The following is a 20,709-nucleotide window of genomic DNA, read 5'->3' on the forward strand; positions in this document are numbered from 1 at the left end:
CTACTATGAACGACTTGCTATTATTCCTTTCAAATATGCAACAAAGTTATCATGTGCATTCCTTTTCTCCCCCTTTTTTTCTTATCCCACTCTGCCTTAGAGATGGCTACCATTCCTATATATAAGTATACATATATATACATACTATATTCTTATATATACCATATATACATATATGTAGTATATACTTATATATACATACTTAGATACTATAAGTAGGAATATAGATATACACACATGTGTATTTGTGTATAAAATTATTCTATACATATTTCTGTTTATCAGTTTTTTCTCTGGTTGCAGATAGTTTTTCTTCATATATCCTTTATAGTTAATTTGAGTATTTATAATAATCAAAATAACATTCACTCAAAGTCTGTTCTAAAACAATATTGTTGTCATTGTAAAAAATGTTCTCTTGGTTCTGTTCATTTTGCTCTTCATTATTTTATGTAAGGCTTTCCATGTTTTTTTTTTAAAGCAATCGGGCTTAAGTAACTTGCTCAAGGTTACACAGCCAGTTATTTCTGGGTGTGGTGCTGAGTATCAGAGCCCGGATTTGATCCCAGGTCATCCTGACTCTGGGGCCGGTGCTCTGTGCCGGCCTGGCTGCCCCTCCATGTTTTTCTAAGATCACCTCATCATTTCTTATAACACAGTAGTATTCTATCACAATCATAGACCACTACTTGTTCAGCCATTCCCCAATTGATGAGCATTCCTGCAACTTCCAGTTCTTTTCCATCACAACTGCTACAAACACCATAAACATTTTGGAACACTTAGGTTCTTTTCCTTTTCCCCTAATCATCTTTGGAAGTAGACCTAGTACTGGCATTGCTGAATCAAAGGGTATAGGCAATTCGTTAACTCTCTGGGTATAATTTCAGATTGCATTCCAGAGTAGTTGGATAAGTTTACAACTCCACCAACAATGAATTAGTGTTCCAAGTTTCTCACATCTTCTCCAACATTTATCATTTTCCTATTTTGTCATGTTAGCCGATCTGATAGGTGTGATGTGATACCTCAGAGTTGTTTTGATTTGCATCTCTCTAATCAATAGTGATTTAGAGCATTTTTTTCATGTGTATAGATAGCTTTAATTTCTTCCTCTGAAAACTGCCTGCTCATATCCTTTGACCATTTACCATTTGGGGAATGACTTATGTTCTTATAGATATGACAAAGTTTTTGTAATGATAATAGTTTTTAAAATGAAGTTTTATTAATTAAAATAGGGTTTTTTTTTGTTCATTTTTATTGACATAATCAATTGTGTTAACATACCGTACTTGAATTATTCTTTTCTTTTGTATATCTTTTTGGAGGGGGGGAGGCAGGGCAGTTGGGGTTAAGTGACTTGCCCAAGGTCACACAGCTAGTAAGTGTTATGTTTCTGAGGCCACATTTGAACTCAGGTCCTCCTGACTCCAGGGTCAGTGCTCTATTCAGTGCACCATCTACCTTCCCATACTTTAATTATTCTTTAGTTATTGGACACATAGTTTCTATATTCTTTTTTTTTTTTTTGCTATTACAAACAGAACAAATACAAATATTTTTGTATAAGTAGATTCTTTTTTTCTTATGACTTTATTGGGATAGAGACCTACCAATAGAATTTTTGGATCAAAAAATATGCTTAGTTTTGTGATTCTTATTGCATGTTGCCACTTTACTTTCCCAAATGTTTACACTAGATTGTAGTCCAGTAAATAATATTATTGTCATTTCTATTCAATCTTTTTTTTTAATTTATTACTGGTTATGTCCTTGGGATTGAAGAGCTCTTAGGCAGATGATGCACATCTCTTTGAAAATGATTATAGAAATCACTTGGCAAGACAGTCAAGTTAAAAGCACATTTATAATGTACCTACCTTGTACTGGCACCATTTTTAATATTGACATTTGATATTTTTTGATAGTGCTTCTTAGGTACGTAGCAGTCATTATTTGGTGAGTTCTTTAATTGGAAAAAAAGTGAGGTGACTCAATTTCTCTTTTTGCTCATGCACAGTGCTTTATATATAGTGGCATAGTTAAGTTTTATACAAAAATAGTTTTATATAAGTAAAATATATTTCTACTTTTCAAAAGAACTTTTGTTCTTTAGTACAGGAAGTCATATAAAGATAATAATAGAGATTTTTATTATCATTAATTTTGGAGTTAGATAAAGAGAAAAGACAAAAGGACGATGACTGTATTTCAGAAATCTGAGAATAAAGACTATAGTGTCTTGTAAAATAAAACATAATGAACGTGTTGTTGTTTTTTTTAATTTTCTAGTCCGAGTGGTAAGAAGTTCAGAAGCAAGCCTCAGTTGGCAAGGTACCTGGGAAATACTGTTGATCTTAGCAGTTTTGACTTCAGAACTGGAAAGATGATGCCTAGTAAATTACAGAAAAATAAACAGAGACTGCGAAATGATCCTCTCAATCAAAATAAGGTTTGTTTATTCTTTATGGCTATATATAAATTCTATAGGATTGTGAAGTACATTTTACAATATACTTACCCATGATATTTTTCCTTATTAGATTTTTAGATTGTCATTAGCTTTTAATTGTCATTTCCATTGATTAGTGCTTTTCTACTGCTTCAAAGAAGACAAATCTATAAATCCACCATGTCAAATGTAAACAGCTTTTTTTCTTATATCTGGCAGTATATATCTATATAGTGCGAATCATTTGTAAATCGTTTAGAACAAACATTTCAATCTCCTTGTGGGAAAGCAAAATATACCATGACTTTTTTAGGGGAATGGGGAGTGGAAGGGTAGAATGAAGAACTTTTTGTGCTATTAATTAAAATAAGTTTTTTTGTTCATGTTCACTTTTATAATATTTATCTTTGTTTTCTGAATTAGGTAATCAGATCATAGATTTAGAGTTGGAAATGACCTTAGAGGTTGTTTAGTGCAATTACTTCCCTTGTGACTTTCCAGATCTTTTCAGAGTCCTCTTCCCCATCTTTAGTAAAGTGTATTTTAGACAACATTTTGTGTAAATTAAGAACACAGGCAAGACGACTTACATACAAACCCAGTGTTCAAATATCACAAATATTTGCTGAGACTCTACTGTTTACAAAGTGCTGTTTCATTTACTGGGGGAAATACAAAAAAAATTTTTTTTTAAACAGGCAAAATAAAAATTTAACAGGAAGAGAATTCACAAGGTTTCCACTTACAAAAACATGCAGGATTACTAGGAATTCAGTTCAATTATTAGGAATCCATTTAAATTCAGCAAACATTTGTTAAGTACACTACTATCTTCAAGACATTATTTTGGGTACTCAGGGTACAAAAGTGAAAAAGCACACTCATGTCCTCCAGGAGCTGGGATTCTACATAAGGGATGCAATATTCAGCAAAATAAAATTAACAATGCCTTCAAAAGAACAATTAAGAGAAAATGAACATTTTGGAATTCTAATGCCCATGCTCATCCCAGGAGAGTTGAGAAAATTTGCCTCCTTTAGTCAGTCAGTCTACAGGCATTATTAAACTATTAGTGTGCCCTAGGTCCTGTACTAAGTATTAAGAATGTGTGTATGTGTGTGTGTGTGTGTGTGTGTGTGTGTGGAGGGCAATTCCTATCTTTTGAAAAAATATATATATCTTTATTTTTAGTTTTCAACATTCATTTCCACAAGATTTTGAGTTCCAAATTTTCTCCCCATTTCTCCCCCCTCCCCAATCCCAAGATGGCATGCATTCTAATTACCCCTTACTCTGGTCTGCCCTCCCTTCTGTCATGTCCCCCTCATCCCCTTCCCCCTTATTTTCCTATAGGGAAAGATAGATTTCTCTACCCCATTGCCTGTACATCTTATTTCTCAGTTGCATGTAAAAACAATTTTTTAACATTTGTTTTTAAAACTTACAAATTTACAAATTCTCTCCCTTCTTCCCTCCCCATCCACCCTCATTGAGAAGGTGAACAATTCAATATAGGTTATACATGTGTAGTTATACAAAACACTTCCATAATAGTCATGTTGTGAAAGATTAGTTATATTTCCCTCCATTCTATCCCACTGTAGCAGCAAGCACCCCAAGCACGTCCTCAGGGTTTGCTGCTCACACAGGTTCTTGGATCTGCTTTGTTAAAGGAAAGCAACTCAAAATGGGTTAACAAGCTTACTTTAATCAGTCAGACATATATCCATATATCGTTTACCTTGTTCAGGAGAAAAAAGGTCAGCACCCCGAACTTCAAAGTATACAGGCAGAATTATCAAGACAGAAACAGATCAAGTAGACAGATTTCCAAGCTGTCCAACCATTACATCCATACCCAGTCAACATCTGGGTTTCCACATCTGGGTTTTTCAAAGCCAGGGGGGCCCTGGACAACGGCTTCCCAGAATACAGATCAAATCACAGAACACTTCTCAAAGTGAGGCCCCAAAACAAAGCCTCACATCTGGGCTTATATAGCCTTCTCCTGGCTCAGAGAATGTAACAACCTTATTGACCCACTGGCCAATCAAAAAGTATCTACTGAAAAACAAGCCTCCCACCCCAGGCTTCAGGTGCACTTTAGCCTAGGGGCAGGGAAGATCTTCCAAATTTGCATTCCCATTACACCCACCCCATACTTATTCTATTTTTTTCTTTGTCCCTGTCCCTTTTCAAAAGTGTTTGCTTCTGACTACCCCCTTCCCAATCTGCCTTCTCTTCTATTATCCCACCCATTTATCTCCTTCCCCCCTTACTTTTCTGTAGGGTAAGATACCCAATTGAGTGTGTACGTTATTCCCTCCTTAAGCCAAATCCCATGAGAGTAAGGTTCACTCATTCCCTCTCATATCCCCCTCTTCCCCTCCGTTGTTAAACCTTTTTCTTGCCTCTCTTATGTGAGGTAATTTACCCCATTCTATCTCGCCCTTTCTCCTCTCAATATATTCCTCTCTCACCCCTTAATTTAATTTTTAGATATCATCCCTCATATTCAACTCACCCTGTGCCATCTATTTATCTACTATATATCAACTATCTTTTATCTATCTTATCTATCTATCTGTCTGTCTGTCTGTTTGTCTGTCTGTCTGTCTGTCATTTCCTCCTACTACCCTAATACTGAGAAAGGTCTCATGAGTTACAAATATCATCTTTCCATGTAGGAATGTAAACAGTTCAACTTTAATAAGTCCCTTATGATTTCTCTTTCCTATTTACCTTTTCATGCTTCTCTTGAGTCTTGCATTTGAAGGTCAATTCAGCTTTGGTCTTTTCAGCAAGGATGCTTGAAAGTCCTCTTTTTCATCGAATGTCTATTTTTTTCCCTGAAGTATTATACTCAGTTTTGCTGGTTAGGTGATTCTTGGTTTCAATCCTAGCTCCTCTGCACTCTGGAGTATCATATTCCCAGCCCTCTGATCCCTTAATATAGAAACTGCTAGGTCTTGTGTTATCCTGATTGTATTTCCACAATAATCTAATTATTTCTTTCTGACTGCTGGCAATGTTTTCTCCTTGACCTGGGAACACTGGAATTTGGCTGCAATATTCTTAGGAGTTCTCCCTTTGGGATCTTTTTTTTTATTCTTTTCTCTTTTTTTAAAATTGATTTTTGTTTACTTTTAGTTTACAAGATTCAATTGCATAATTCCTTGAATTTCACATTTTGTCCCCCTCCTTCCCCTTCTTCCATGGCCGCATGCAGTCAAGTATAGGATCTGTAAATACTTTCACATTATACATTAGTCAGGTTATAAAGATGGATTGTATCAGATGGAATGAAAAATGGTAAAGAGGACATAAAACCAAACAAGAAAAAGAAAAAGATCAGGTAGTTTGCTTCAATATAGATTCAAACTCAGTTCTTTCTAGTTCTTTTTCTGGATGTACACTTTCTGGATGTACACATTTCTCTCCATCATGAGTCTTTTGGGATTGACTTATATCACTGCATTGCTGGGAAGAGTCCAGTCTATCAAAGTTGGTCATCACACATATGTTGTGTCTGTAATTGTGTACAAATTTCTCCTGGTTCTACTCTTCTCACTTAGCATCAGTTTGTATAAGCCTCTCCAGGTAAATATGAAGTCCATCTGCTCCTCGTTTCTTATAGCACAATAGTATTCCATAACATGCATATACCACAACTTGTTCAGCCATTCCCCAATTGATGGGTACCCCCTTAATTTCCAATTCTTTGCCATCACAAAAAGAGCTGCTATGAACATTTTTGTACATATGGGTCTTCCTCCCACTTCTATGATCTCTTTGGGATATAACCCTAGGAGTGGTATTGCTGGGTCAAAGGATAATAAATTATTTATAGCCCTTTGGGCATAATTCCAGATTGCTCTCCAGAAAGGCTGGATCAGTTCACAACTCCACCAGCAATGCATTAGTGTTCCAATTTGCCCACATCCTCTCCAGCATTTGTCATTTTCCCGTTTTGTCATCTTAGCCAATCTGACTGGTGAGATGTGGTGTATCAGCAATGCCATATTCACAATGCCTATGGAGATTACAAATATGCTGATATAATTATCCATTACAAAATACGTCATGCTTGCCATATGGGGAAATAAACTAGAAAATTTATTAAGATACCAAAAGACTGAGTCCCAAAACCAGAAAGTGAAAGCCATCAGAGTAGTTATGATATTGGCACAGGTAGATAAAGTAGAAAGCACCCACATTTTCAAGCCTTTAAAACAGAAGAGGCTACCTCAGGCAAAGGTCCTCCTCTCCCCACTCACAGCAACCACCCAGCATCCGGGAAGCGCGCTCCCAGCAGCTCCGGCTCCTGGCAGTCCTCAGCAGGAGTCCTTAGCAGAAATTCTGGCTAAGTCAAAAAGGGCTTTGCGCTGCCGCTGCCTCTGCTGCTGCTGCCGCCGCCACCACCGCCAGCCACTGCAGGAACGCTAGCTTGGCTTCCGCTTCCTCTTGCTCCGCCCCTTCCTGCTACATCAGCAAGTCCAACGGGGCATGGAAGACCTTTAAATCCAATAACCCTTACATGTGGTACCTCAGAGTTGTTTTGATTTGTATTTCTCTAATCAATAGTGATTTAGAGCATTTCTTCATGTGCTTATTGATAGCTTTAATTTCTTTCTCTGAAAATTGCATGTTCATATCCTTTGACCATTTATCAATTGGGGAATGACTTGTATTCTTATAGATTTGACTCAATTCTCTATATATTTTAGAAATAAGTCCTTTGTCAGAGACATTGGTTGTAAAAATTCTTTCCCAATTTCCCACCTCCCTCTTAATCTTGGTTACATTGGCTTTGTTTATACAGAAGCTTTTCATTTTCATGTAGTCAAAATTATCCATTTTACATTTTATAATACTCTATAATTCTTGTTTAGTCATAAAGTCTTTCCCTCTCCACAAATCTGACAGGTAAACTATTCCTTGTTTTCTGAGACTGCTTACAGCATCAATCTTTATACCTAGATCATGCACCCATTTAGACTTGATTTTGGTATATGGTGTTAGATAATGGTCTATGCCCAGTTTCTGCCATACTATATTCCAGTTTTCCCAGCAGTTTTTGTCAAATAGTGAGTTCTTATCCCAAAAACTGTGGTCTTGGAGTTTATCAAACAATTGATTACTATAGTTGTTGACTTCTGAATCTCATGTGCCTAATCTATTCCATTGATCCACTCCTCTATTCCTCAGCCAGTACCAAGTAGTTTTGATGACTACTGCTTTATAATACAGATTGAAATCTGGTATAGCTAGTCCACCTTCCCTAGCATTTCTTTTCATTAATTCCTTTTGAGATCTTTTTAAAGAAATGATCAATGGATTCTTACAATTTCTATTTTACCCTCTGGTTCTAGAATACCAGGGCAGTTTTCCTTGATAATTTCTTGAAAGATGATGTCTAGGCTCTTTTTTTGATCATGGCTTTCAGGTAGTTCAATAATTTTTAAATTATCTCTCCTGGATCTATTTTCCAGATCAGTTGTTTTTCCAATGAGATATTTCACATTGTCTTCTATTTTTTCATTCTTTTGATTCTGTTTTATAATTTCTTGATTTCTCATAAAATAATCAGCTTCCATTTGCTCCATTCTAATTTTGAAGGAATTCTTTTCTTCAATGAGCTTTTGGATCTCCTTTTCCATTTGGCCAATTCTATTTTTTTAAGGCATCCTTATCTAGCTTCTTACTCTTCAGAACTGGTAGGGTGAAGAAGATAACTTGCCCTGATAGAAATGGTCATATTAAGGGAGGAGAGAGGATGAACCCTTCTTTCTCACTCTGATAACTATCACTGATGATAGTTCCTGTGTCCCAACACTGGTTTTATCAATAGTTCCTGTGTCTGTACACCAGTTTTATCCATGCAGCATTCCATCTCTTCATTCGGTTCTTGGAAGTGATTATCGCAGAAACCCCACTTCTACCATAGTTCCTGTGCTAAGGTGCTCAGATAATTTGTCCCTGGCTTTCATTCATAGATAAGTCTTCATACTTTTGTGTACAAAGAGTTATACTTAGTGTGTCTCTGCCACTTTCTTCCTATAAAATCTAAATCAAGGATAAAAGAAAAAAGAGAGGTGATTAGAAGTTTTGCTCCCTATATCTTCCCTCATTATTAATAATAGTAAAAATTGCATTGGAGATTGTTTTGTCCCACTCTGGTACAAGAAAAGAGAAAAACTCCTGGTAGTAAGTTATAGGTAGGTAGTGGTCCTAGTAAGGGAAACAAGTAGATCATTAGAAAAAAAGAATGGGAATAACTGAGCACTTACAACCCAAGAAGATTTTAGGGATTTACTTGGGCAGGATTCCCTGGTAATCTAGTTCCCTTTTATTCCCTCTATGTATGGGTCATAAGTCCTGTGATTCAATTTCTCTCTTTCCTACTGTGGTTGGAGTCCCTTCCCCTAAGAATTATCATCATGGCATTAGAATAGCTGAGGGACTGTGTTGCTCAGTAGTTTGAGAACTGAAAGAAGGTAAAGAGCACCAAATGAGTAATCCTATAAAAATACTGTTGTACATGGTATTTAAATTCTTTAGTACTATTAGTGTAGCACAATGCTTGAAGTACATTATAGGTTAAATGAGTTTGCATGATGGTGTGGGAATCTTTCTATCATTTGTAACATTGTTTCTTGAGGGGAATGCATTCTGACTTCCAAACAACCAGTTCATGAAGAATTTTTGAAATGCAACCTATTAGTAAGTTGGAGATTGTCTAATATATCTATTCAGCTTCTGGTAGTCTAAAAATGTATCTAGGCACTTTGTTTTGGTAATTAGACTTTGGAAAGCTAGGATTTATTTTTTGAGGGTAGAAAACCATGAACTTTGAATAATTTTGGTGACTGATTTTTAAAAAAAAATTCTTGTTTTTATTGGTTTCTTTTTTTTGGTTTGTTTTACATAATGTTCATTTCTGAATATATCCCTCCCCTTCTCCTACCCAGCGAGCAATCCTTATACCAAAGGAAAACAAATAGTTCAGCAAAACTAAACAACATACAAACAAATTCTGATGGCATATGCAGTATTCAAAACCATTCACCTTCATCTCTGTATATGAGAGGTGTAGTTTCTCAACTCTTTTCTTGTTCACTATATTTACATACTATTCAGACTCTCTTTTTGTTTTCTATTTACATTTCCATGGTCATTGGATTTATTATTTCCCTGATTCTGCTTACTTTGCTTTGCATCAGTTTATATGACTTTCCATGCTTTTTTGAATTCTTCACAGTCATCATTTCTTAGAGCATAGTAATATTACATTACATTCATGCATTACAATCGTCCATTTTCCAAACACTGGACATCTACTTTATTTTCCATTTCTTTGCTGACACAAAAAGTACTGTTATGGCTATTATAATGTATCCAGGACTGTTCTTTCTGTCTTTGAGTTCTTTGGGAGTATGTATAACTTAGCAGTGGAATCTGTCAGTCAGAGGCCATGGACTTTTTATTTCATCATTTCAAATCATAGCCTTACCAACGGTATATTGATGTGCTGGAGACAATGATATTTAAGAAAAATATTTCTGTTCTAATATTGTGAATTGAGATTTTTCCATTAAGTTTATTTATTTATTTATTCATTTATCTATTTATTTTTGCTTTTTCTTGGAGTACAATTGGGGTTAAGCGACTTGCCCAAGGTCACACGGCTAGTAAGTGTTAAGTGTCTGAGTTCGGATTTGAACTCAGGTCCTCCTGACTCCAGGGCTGGTGCTCTATTCACTGCGCCACCTATCTACCCCTTCCATTAACTTTAATTTTTGTTGAAGCCATTTCTAAATATAGTTTATAGTCCATTGCTGTGGAATCCGGACAAACAGCAGTTTCAATCATGACATATCAATTTACTGAATGCAAACACATTATTCATTTGAAAACTTAATTGTATACAAGAGATATAGAACAGGGAGATAAAGATTACTTTTCCTAACTGAATTTATTTGATTTTTTAAAATTTCCTTGATTCAGTTAGGAAAAGTAATCTTTATCTCCCTGTTCTATATCTCTTGCATACATTTAGGTTTTCAAATGAAATATGTAAATGCATTTTAGATATATAAAGATTTTTGAAAACAGGCATGTGTAAACTTGGATATTGCTGTCAGTTTTTTGAAATCAATAAATTTATTTCATGTATAAAGTGTTGGGGAGAAAGGCATTTTTTTTAACTCAGGAAGAAAGATAAACTGGTTAATGGGGAAAAAAAAGAGCACTCCCTTCCCCTCTGGCCCCCCCTTGCCCCACATTGCATTGCTCTCATTTTAGCTCTTTAGTTCAAAATGTGTCCCTTAAAGGGAAGGGGAAAATCTTTCATTCACAGTAAAAATATCAGGTGGAGCCTTCCTTTGTGGATTTTTGTAACTCTGTATAGTTTACTGCACTAAGTCTTTGGGGACACCCTGTATAAGTATGCTTATTTCAATGTATTTAAAGTGCCAAAAAGATTGACTTGGACATTTGAAATAATTTTCATTGGAATATATATTTCATAGAATTAAGACATTTAGACTTGGAAGGACTATCAGGATTCAGAACCCTCCTTTTACCAATGGGAAAAAACAAAGTCCAGAAGAAGTTAAATTCTTTAGAAAGGTCAACAAGTAGATAATGGTGGAATCTAGTACCCAGTTCTTTTGATTTCAAGATTAGTATTCTTTTCAGTAAATCATTTCACAAGCTAATCAATGAACTAATTTGATTGTCTTCATATGTGTTACTTTTGTTATTAAAGAATTATATTTGCATTTACAGGGTAAACCAGATTTGAATACAACATTGCCAATTAGACAGACAGCATCTATTTTCAAACAACCTGTAACTAAAGTCACGAACCATCCTAGTAATAAAGTAAAATCGGACCCTCAACGAATGAATGAACAACCACGTCAGGTAAGGGTGTCATCAGTTTCCAGCCTTACAATTCAGGATTCAGTATTATGACTGGAAGAAATTCAAGTAAAATAGTTAATTTTCATTATGTTTGGAAAGTAAGTAAGTCTTTTATGCCAGAGAACTACACAAAAATAAGAAAATAAAGATATAAAGTGAATTTTAAAGATATTTTGTGGAATTTGTTTTCATGCTATTGGGATATAATTTCTTAATGTTACTATTGGAATGCTTTTAGGATACCCACTTAGATATAAACTCTAATAGATTGACAGTAATGAATATCAACTTTAGCCTGTTATACCCTTTCACCCTTCCCCATTAGAATTTGCATTTTTAAATATTAAGTTTCTAAGGATAGTGTTTCATAAGGGGGTGAAATGTACAATTTATTTATTTTTAATAAAAGACTTTCTTATTAATGTTCAAAACTGATTGCTTTTGATTCCTTATTTCATTAAATCCCCTTTAATTATATGAAACAATTTTTTTATGAAAACAATATATTATATTCCTGTACATCCTCCATTTTTTAAAAAATTTAATTTAAACTCCCTTTCATCTTTATATCCAGCTATTCACTAACAGAATCTATTCTCAGAAATTAAAATATGCAGTTATTTACAGAAAGGCCTACTTACTGTGTAATAATGTCACATAGCTAGAGGACAGAGACTTTTCAAAGGTTTAGAGAGATCTTTTATTCCTGTTGGTGTTTGAAAAGTTTAGCTACTTCATTAGTTTTTAGTGGTAGTTTGGGGGGTAAAGACAACAATAAATAATTATGTTCTCTTTTTTCCTGCTTCTTCCTAGCTAAGGAACAGAAAGTACTGATTTACTTACAACTTTGACTTTTGCTCTTTCATTCCCTTCCAAATTCAGTTGTCTCATTCTACCCTTTCATTTTAATTTTGGTTTTCATTAGTCCCTCAAATTTTTCATCTTCAGACTTCATAAGGATTTGGCCAAACTTTCAGACTCTAGAAGAGGCTGTACACAAAGAAATCCAGTTCCCACATCCTCTGTAGTGTTTTTTCCTCTTCAGGTGAGCCAGGAAAACAGAAGATCTTTGGAGCCACATTGGATCAGCATCTTGCTATAGATGTCTCCAGAATTGAAGGTCTAAGCTTGCTTTACTGTTGGTCCCCAAGAGAATCAACAGGGGCCATGTAAGTGTATCACATCCAATCTAGAAGATGCATACCTGCATGTGCCTTTAGGTTCTTGTCACCACTTAGGTTTTCCTTTGAGCCATTCATTTTTTGGGTACCAGGCTTTGAACTTCCGTTTGACCACTGCTATAGTGATAGTCATCAAACGACTGGTGGCTGGATCTAGTATGTTCATTACAACAGTGAAGAAATTCTACTATTCAGAACTTTGTCTCCTTGGGTAAAGTTCTTCTGATTATTTTCTTTTTCCAGATACTGTCTAAAGTCTTGAACATCTTTTCCTTTGGCTTTTTGGTGATTAAAAATCCTCTCCTATCCTAAAGATTTTCATTTAGTAATGACTTATGGTACATAATTGGGTAAGACTTTACTTTTAAGGGAGGGGGAGTAGGCCCAAAAGATAAAGAAGGTGGAATGATATCTTTAAATAATACCTTTTTGATTGTAGATTTTGGTTTCCTAGGTAGAATAGATATTATTTTTACAGACTCCCATCTTCATCTTTTCCTTACAAGAACATATTCAGTAAGCTCTAATGTCTTGATCACGACCAAAATGAGGAGTATTTGAGTCGTTTGAAAGACAAATTTAGTGATAATTGTATTTCTGATAATAATTTCTAGCATTTATATAGTGCTTTAAGGTTTCCAAAGTGCTTTATATATGTTTTCTTATTTTTTAACCATAAATTTTAGATACCATTAATAATCATGTTTAAATGGCTTTGAAAATATAGGTATCCTGAAGTGAGAAATTAAAGAATAATTTTGAAGATCTTAAGATGACTTTAGCATGGCTTTATACCAAAAAACCCCTAAATTTTGTAATCAATTTATGTTGGAGTTTTTGATCTTCCTTTCTTCCCAGGGTAGATAGGAAGTATTAAAACTATGGAGGAAAATACTTCTTCTAAAGTATGGACTATTACCTAATTTTTATCTCTGCTTCTTTTCTGGGTAGAAAATTTCCCTGGATATTAAACTTTAATTATCATAGGACAAGTATCTATTTTTCCCCTTCTTTATCTTCTGTGTAAACATCAAGTTGATACTGTTTGATAGTTCCTTATTCAGTATCTGAAGTTAGAGAGAGGACTCTATTTTGGGCTGGCATAGGAAAAGACAGAAAGAGGAGGGAAATTTATTCTGTTAGTGTTTTTTTTAATAGTTTTTTTCTGTCTTATATCAGCCATTCTAGTTAAAATTAATTATAACAGAAGCCAATGGTTGACCAGTAACAATTTATTGTAAAAGATCTTTGGCTCATAGCATTTGAACTGAAAAGAACCTTAAAAATGATTTTTTTCCAGGTGAAGAAACAGATTTTACGTGTTTACTTGTAGCGGCAAGCACCCCAAGCACGTCCTCAGGGTTTGCCGCCCATACAGGTTCTTGGATCTGCTTTGTTAAAGGAAAGCAACTCAAAATGGGTTAGCAAGCTTACTTTAATCAGTCAGACATATATATCGTTTACCTTGTTCAGGGGAAAAAGGTCAGCACCCCGAACTTCAAAGCATACAGGCAGAATTATCAAGACAGAAACAGATCAAGTAGACAGATTTCCAAACTGTCCAACCATTACATCCATACCCAGTCAACATCTGGGTTTTTCAAAGCCGGGGGGGACTCTGGACAACGGCTTTTCAGAATACAGATCAAATCACAGAACACTTCTCAAAGTGAGCCCCCAAAACAAAGCTACACATCAGGGCTTATATAGCCTTCTCCTGGCTCAAGAGAATGTAACAACCTTATTGACTCACTGGCCAATCAAGAAGTATCTACTGAAAAACAAGCCTCCCACCCCAGGCTTCAGGGTGCACTTTAGCCTAGGGGCAGGGAAGATCTTCCAAATTTGCATTCCCATTACATTACTTGAAAATAAAGGATAGTGAGTTCTTGTTGTTCAGGTAGTACTAGGTCATACATAAATAGCCCCTTCCTTAATTTGACTTTGATACTTTTAAAATTTATTGAATTGAACTATTGGATAGGTGCTAAGTTCCTTCAGGGAAAATTTTTTTTAACTCATTGAGCATTTGAATTAAATGTTGTTTTGTTTTATATTCTCATAGTTTAATGATTACTTTTTTGACTAATCAAGGTCCTTCACTCTATGAGATGAGATGGAAAGCAGGAAACATAACTCCCTTAAAGGATTTGAATATGAAGGCACAGACTGGGATTTAGATTTCCAGACTTGTGGTATAATTGTTTTCCCATGAGTGGTTTTGAAGCTATTCGGTTGTAAATAATTATTCAAATAATAAAGTAATTCTGCCAGACTTTGCATTAAGCGGCAATAATAATAATCACTAATATTTCTATAGTGTTATGTGCCAAGCTCTAAGCTAAGGGCTTTATGATTATTATCTCATTTGATCTTCACAATAACCTTGTGTGGTAAGAACTATTATTATCCCCATCTTACACATAAGGAAACTGAGGCAACAAGTTAAATGTCTTACCCAGGGCCACACATCTCATAAGTGACTGAAGTAGGATTTGAACTCAAGTCTTCCTAACTCCAGGTCTAGCTTTTTATCCATTGTACCACTTAGTTGTTAATAGCATGTAGTAACCTAATTTGCTATACATTTACTATGCTGTAAATATTTTAAAGATTGATAGAATATGAATCTGTTCAGTTCAGTGACTTTGGTAGTTCTAGAGTTGGAAAGACTAAAAATTGTTATCAAATAAGGTCATATAAAAAGAATGCCTTAAATAGAATCTAGCTGTGTTTTGTTTGTTATTTACATCTAAGGAGATTAATTTCAAGATATCATATTTATAAAACATAGTTGGGTAAGTAGCCAGCCAGTGTTGGACATATTGCTTAAGATGATTTGATCTTTGTTATTAAATAACAATTAATGACAATATCCATACTGAGTAGTTCAGAAAAGTATTTTGTGTATTACTAGTAGGCTTTGCAACAATCATTTTAATATGGCGCCAATTGGCATTTTTAATGAACAGTTTAACTGTCATGGGTTGATTGATATCCAAATCAGAAAAATCTATTGGAATTTTAATCATATTAGCGATACTATTAGAATATTTACCAATTTCATAGTACCCTGAAGAACATTTTTCCAAATTTTTCTTTGTAAATTCAGAAAGAATTCATTCTATTCCATGCTCATTGTTTTGACATTTTTCTTCCTGACATGTTATTTTTTTTCATTTCATAGATCTTCAACTGAGAGTCAATGCTTTTGATATTGTTGTTACATGTATTTTTAGCTTAAAGGAGTAGAAATTTAGTGTTTTTTCTATTTCTTGATTGCTTTGTTGAGTGTAGTAGCACATTACAAATATTTTTTATCCTAGATTACAAAAAAAATCCTTACATAGTTTTAATTGTATTAATTTTTTAAATGGGGAAATATTTTTAAAACTGGGGCTAAGCTATTTAAGTATCCTTTTGTTTTCTTTTATATTTGTATTGCTCTCATATAAAAGAATGTCAAACTTTAATTTATTATCAGAAACCAAGCTTTTAAAATGTATGTTCTTAGTAGAAACTGTACAGGCTGCATAAGCAACCTGGGGGCAATATAATCTATAAGAAATCTTTGGCCCAGGATTTATGTATTAAAATTTTATTACCAAGAAACATCCTAGTCAGTGCTAGAAATTCCAACCACATTCCCTTCAAAGGCACTCTGTTCTGCCAGTTATTTCCAGAAGAGTTTTATTGCATTTTTATATTTCTTAAGAAATGGATTAGCTTATGCATCCAGTACCATAGAGAGTATTATATTCCTTGTTTTAAATAGGAAAAGTAAATTTCCTCATTCTCTCTGAAGCCATATTTCTAAAATTTGATTTTAATGACATTAACAAGAGTAGTATAAAATGTTACCAGTGTAAACTTTATATTTTTGCCTGTGGATTAATACTATAACTAAACTTTATAGTTTTCAAAGCACTTTCACATTCTTTATATATATATATATGTATGTATATGTGTGTGTGTGTGTGTGTGTGTGTGTATTATATAACATAATATCTGTATATGTGTGTGTATTACAACAATCTGGTGAAATAGGCAGGTTTTGTTCTTTTCCTCCTCCTTCTTTTCATCCTTTTTTTAACCTTTATTGACATCTATGTTTTTACATCACCCTTATTTCCAGGTTTGCCTTTCTCCTCTTCATTACCCAGTATGGTGTCTCTTGTAACCAAGAATAAAAAGAAAAGGGGGGAGGGGGAGGAACTCATTACATCTAGTCAGCACATCAGTCAAGTCTTTGCAATATTTCATACCCATGATCTCTCATCTGTGCAAAGCAGGTAAACTTTCTCATCTTGAGGAAAAGTAACTTTTATCCCTATTTTATAGCTAAGAAGACCAGAGCTCAGAAAGATTGAGTGACTTGCTCAAGGTCTTAGAGCTAATGGCAGAATCCAAGGAAGGCCTGGAATGTTTCCTAATCCACCAGTCTTTCCACCATTCCATGATGTATCTGTAAACCTGACATATAGAACATTGCATTTTATTCAGTAGAAAATGGGAAACTATTGAAAAAATTTTAGGAGGGCAAAGCAGTATTTTAGGAAGACTACTTGTAATGTCGAATTAGGATTACATATCTAGTGTCCCAATTTATGGTCTTTGGCCATTGTGAGGTGATGAAGGTTTAGACTAGAGTGATAGTCATAGGAACAGAAAAACAGATGGATAGGAAAGATATTAATGAAGAATTAACAGGATATGGTGATTACCTTGTATAGTGGGACTTTAGGGGAAGGAGGACTGAAGTACTCCCTTTCTTGTTGTCTTAGAGAATGGTAGAAACTCTGACAGAAATAATGGGATTATATTGGGGCTTTTGGTTTTGCTAAGGTGAATTTTATTTTAGACATGCTTGGTTTGAAAGGATCACAAGATAGTCAAATGGGAATATTTAGTGCATAAGAAGAAATGTAGTATTTCAACTCATAAGAAAGGTCAGAACTGGAGATAGTATAGATAATACAGAATTTTAGAGTTGGAAGGGGTAACAGGTTTTCCAATGCAGCCTATATTGGCGTTAAAATCCACTCTATAACACTCTAACAGTTAAATGGTCATCTATATTTCCCTTTTTGGTATTTAGTGATGTGGAGCCCACTACCAATAGAATCTAATGGATGTTTGGATACCTGTAATTATTAAGAAATTTCCCCTCAAATTGAGCCAAATTCTGCTCTTTGTAGTTTCTACTTTTCCTTCTAATTCTGCCCTCTGTTGTTAAAAGACAAATGGAGTACCTTTTCCACATTGCAGCCTTTCACATACTGAAAAGCAGCTATCTTGTCTTCTCTAGGTCTTATGTTCTCTTGGTTCCTTCAACAGATTCTTTTATGGCAGGTTCTTTAGTTCCTTTGCTAAAACAATAATTTCTGGCACTTTAAGGCTTGCATGCCACCATGCTTTTCCTCCTTCACTGTGTCAGTTTCCTATCTGCACGTGTGGTACTGTTAATTAAATGTAATGGATTAGGCATAGTCTGACAGGAAAGAATACCATCACCTCTTTCTCTCCCTTTGGACGCGTTGCCTCCATCAGTGTCATCTAGGATAATATTAGCTTTTTGGTTGCATTGTCATATTTTTACCTCTATTAAAACCTGCAAATAATTTTCACTTTAACCATTGTCTAGCTTTATTTGCCTGATTTCTATTTGGAAAAGAAAATAAGTAAAATACGTAGGGAGGCAGCAGGAAATGAGTGAGAGAGCAGAATGCTAGTGGTCATAGGACCTAAGCTTAAATTCCAGTTCTGCTACTTGCTACCTGTGTAACCTAAGCAAGTCACTGAATATTTCTGGGTCTTCATTTCCACATCTGTAAAATGAAGGAGTTGAATTTGATGACGTATCAGGTCCCTTTCAACTCTTAACTCTATGATCCTTTCACAAGTCGAGTAGTTTTGCCTTCTGACTATCCTGTTATGGTTGTTAAATGCATCGTTAGGCAATTATAGTCCTTTTTGGATCTTCTTGCACCCAGAAAAATATAAAAAAGCTCTTTTTTTTTGTTTGGCTGAGAACATTCATTACCCACCTCCATTTATTTTGGTGTCTTGCAGGATGATGGAATCATTGACAGAAATAATGGGATTATGTTGGGGCTTTTGGTTTTGCTAAGGTAAATTGGATTTTGGACATGTTTGGATTGAAATGGTGGCAAGAAGGAAAGATGTCAATTTGGGCTTTAGAGCTCCTAGAACCTTTCTTACAGAATTTTATTACTCTTTGCTATTCATCACTTAGGCATCATGAGCCAGTTGTGTTACTAGGTGGTATAACGATGAGAGCCTTGGATGACCTAGAATCAGGAATACTTGAATTGAGTTCCAATCTTCTCTCACCACTGGATTCGTGATTGTGGGCAAGTCACTTAACCTGTCTTAGACTTGTTTTCCTCATCTGCAAAGTAGGGACAATCATAGCACCTATATCTTAGGGTGGTTGTAATGATAGAATGGGATGATATATGTTAAAGCTTAAAGCACTATGTACATTTTATCTATTATAGTTATTATCTATAGTTACGTGCTCTTGTTCCCATCTTCTTTATTTATCTTTTGCTTTTGGGCTTTTTGCCACAGTAGGACTCTGCCACCAGACAGGGGAGCTTCGTACCAAATGCTTAGGTTTTCTCAGCTGCCGAAGGTATTAGTTGGGTGCCCTCTCTGAAGCCTCCACATACTCTGACAAGCTGGTAACACACCCCAGCACCTCCACCCTAGATCGCAATCCAGATCCAAGCAGGTTAAAGCAAGAGCGATTACCCCTCAGACTGGTTGCTTGGTCCTGCTACAGTCTGCAGGCCAAGAGCTGAAGCTTCCATGTGGCGATGGCTGTATCGGGGGCAAAGGCCCACCGCACTCCCAAACTACTGGATCCTAAAATCCACACTGCACTGACCTCTCACTTTGTCCTTAGCATCTATGTGTTGATAATTCTGGAAACCGCCACAGCTGCTGGTGATCTGAAGTCCCTCCAGCCTATGGCTGGTCATTCCCTCCCTGAGGCTAAAACCTCCGGCTTGGGTCGGCTCCCAGAGCACTGCACCGGCCTGCTGGGCTGTCCTCAGCAGGAGGTTAGCTTCTCTGGGTCATTTTGTGGGTTCTGTAGCTCCAAAGTTTGTTCAGAGTCACCTTTTACATGAATTGGAGGAGGTGGGAGCCTGAGCCCCATGGAAGTTCTGTTTCTACTTCGCCATCTTGATCCCTTCTCTTATTTATCTTTTAAACCTAAATTATTGACCAAGTTGTAAGTTGAAGAGGCTGTATGTACTTGGTAAATTGGGATCTCATTCTTAGTTAGTAGCATGTTCAGCTGATGGGTCCCCTATCACTTTTTGAGTAAGGGCCACCTCTTACATTTATTCAGATAGCTGGTGGTTCTCCTAGACTTAGGTATATATCTTCTGTCTCAACAATATTATGGAAAAAATTCTTCAATAAAGCAGGGGAGGGGGAAGCAAACAAGAAAACAGTAACAAAAACAATAGTTGACATTGGTTTAATGTTTCAGGGGATACAGATGCTTTGCATACATCATCACATTTAATTTCCACAACCATCCTGTAAGGGCATTGTTATTGTTCAATCATTTCAGTCATGTCTAGTCTTTGTGATCTCACTCAGCATTTTCTTGGCAAAGACACTAGAGTGGTTTGTCATTTTCTTCTCCAGCTCATTTTCCAGAGGCAAACAGGGTTAAATGAGTTGCCCACAGTCACACAGCTAGTAAGTGTCTGAAGCCAGTTTTAAAATCAGGAAGATGAAGTTTCCTGACTTCAGGCCTGGCACTCTATCTACTCCATCCTAGCTGCCAAGAAACACAGGAGAGGGGTACAAATGCTATAGGACTTTACCTCAGCGTCTCAGTTTCATTGTCTGCATAATTTGTTGTTATAAATCAAATGATATAATAAAGGGCTTTGTGCCCAAAAAGTCACATATGTCTGTAAATGATAATTCTTAGAGTACAGGTGATTTGGCTATCTAAGGGAAATATAGCTGAACAATTATTCTAATTTACATTAAATGAAACTGAGGCCCAAAGAGGTAAAATTTCCAGCCTGCATTCAGACTGTGGAGAATTGTAATGTAATTGCCAAGGAAAGGCAACTTCCCAGGTTCAAAATACCA

The 20,709-nt window shown here is 35.5% G+C and overlaps 1 protein-coding gene across 1 annotated transcript in view; it reads left to right on the forward strand.

Moving 5' to 3' along the window:
* LOC138172195 (methyl-CpG-binding domain protein 2) overlaps window positions 1-20,709 on the forward strand; it is a 74,907-nt gene that overhangs the window by 13,980 nt on the left and 40,218 nt on the right. Inside the window, exons 2-3 of the mRNA XM_069101887.1 lie at window positions 2,296-2,455; window positions 11,246-11,383. Of these exons, the coding sequence (XP_068957988.1) occupies window positions 2,296-2,455; window positions 11,246-11,383 (298 nt within the window). The remainder of the gene's footprint in view (window positions 1-2,295; window positions 2,456-11,245; window positions 11,384-20,709) is intronic.

Source organism: Petaurus breviceps, unplaced genomic scaffold, assembly GCF_028583685.1.
Source record: "Petaurus breviceps papuanus isolate PSGF00001 unplaced genomic scaffold, PetGlider_PUasm1.0 128, whole genome shotgun sequence".
Classification (NCBI taxonomy): Eukaryota; Metazoa; Chordata; class Mammalia; order Diprotodontia; family Petauridae; genus Petaurus; species Petaurus breviceps.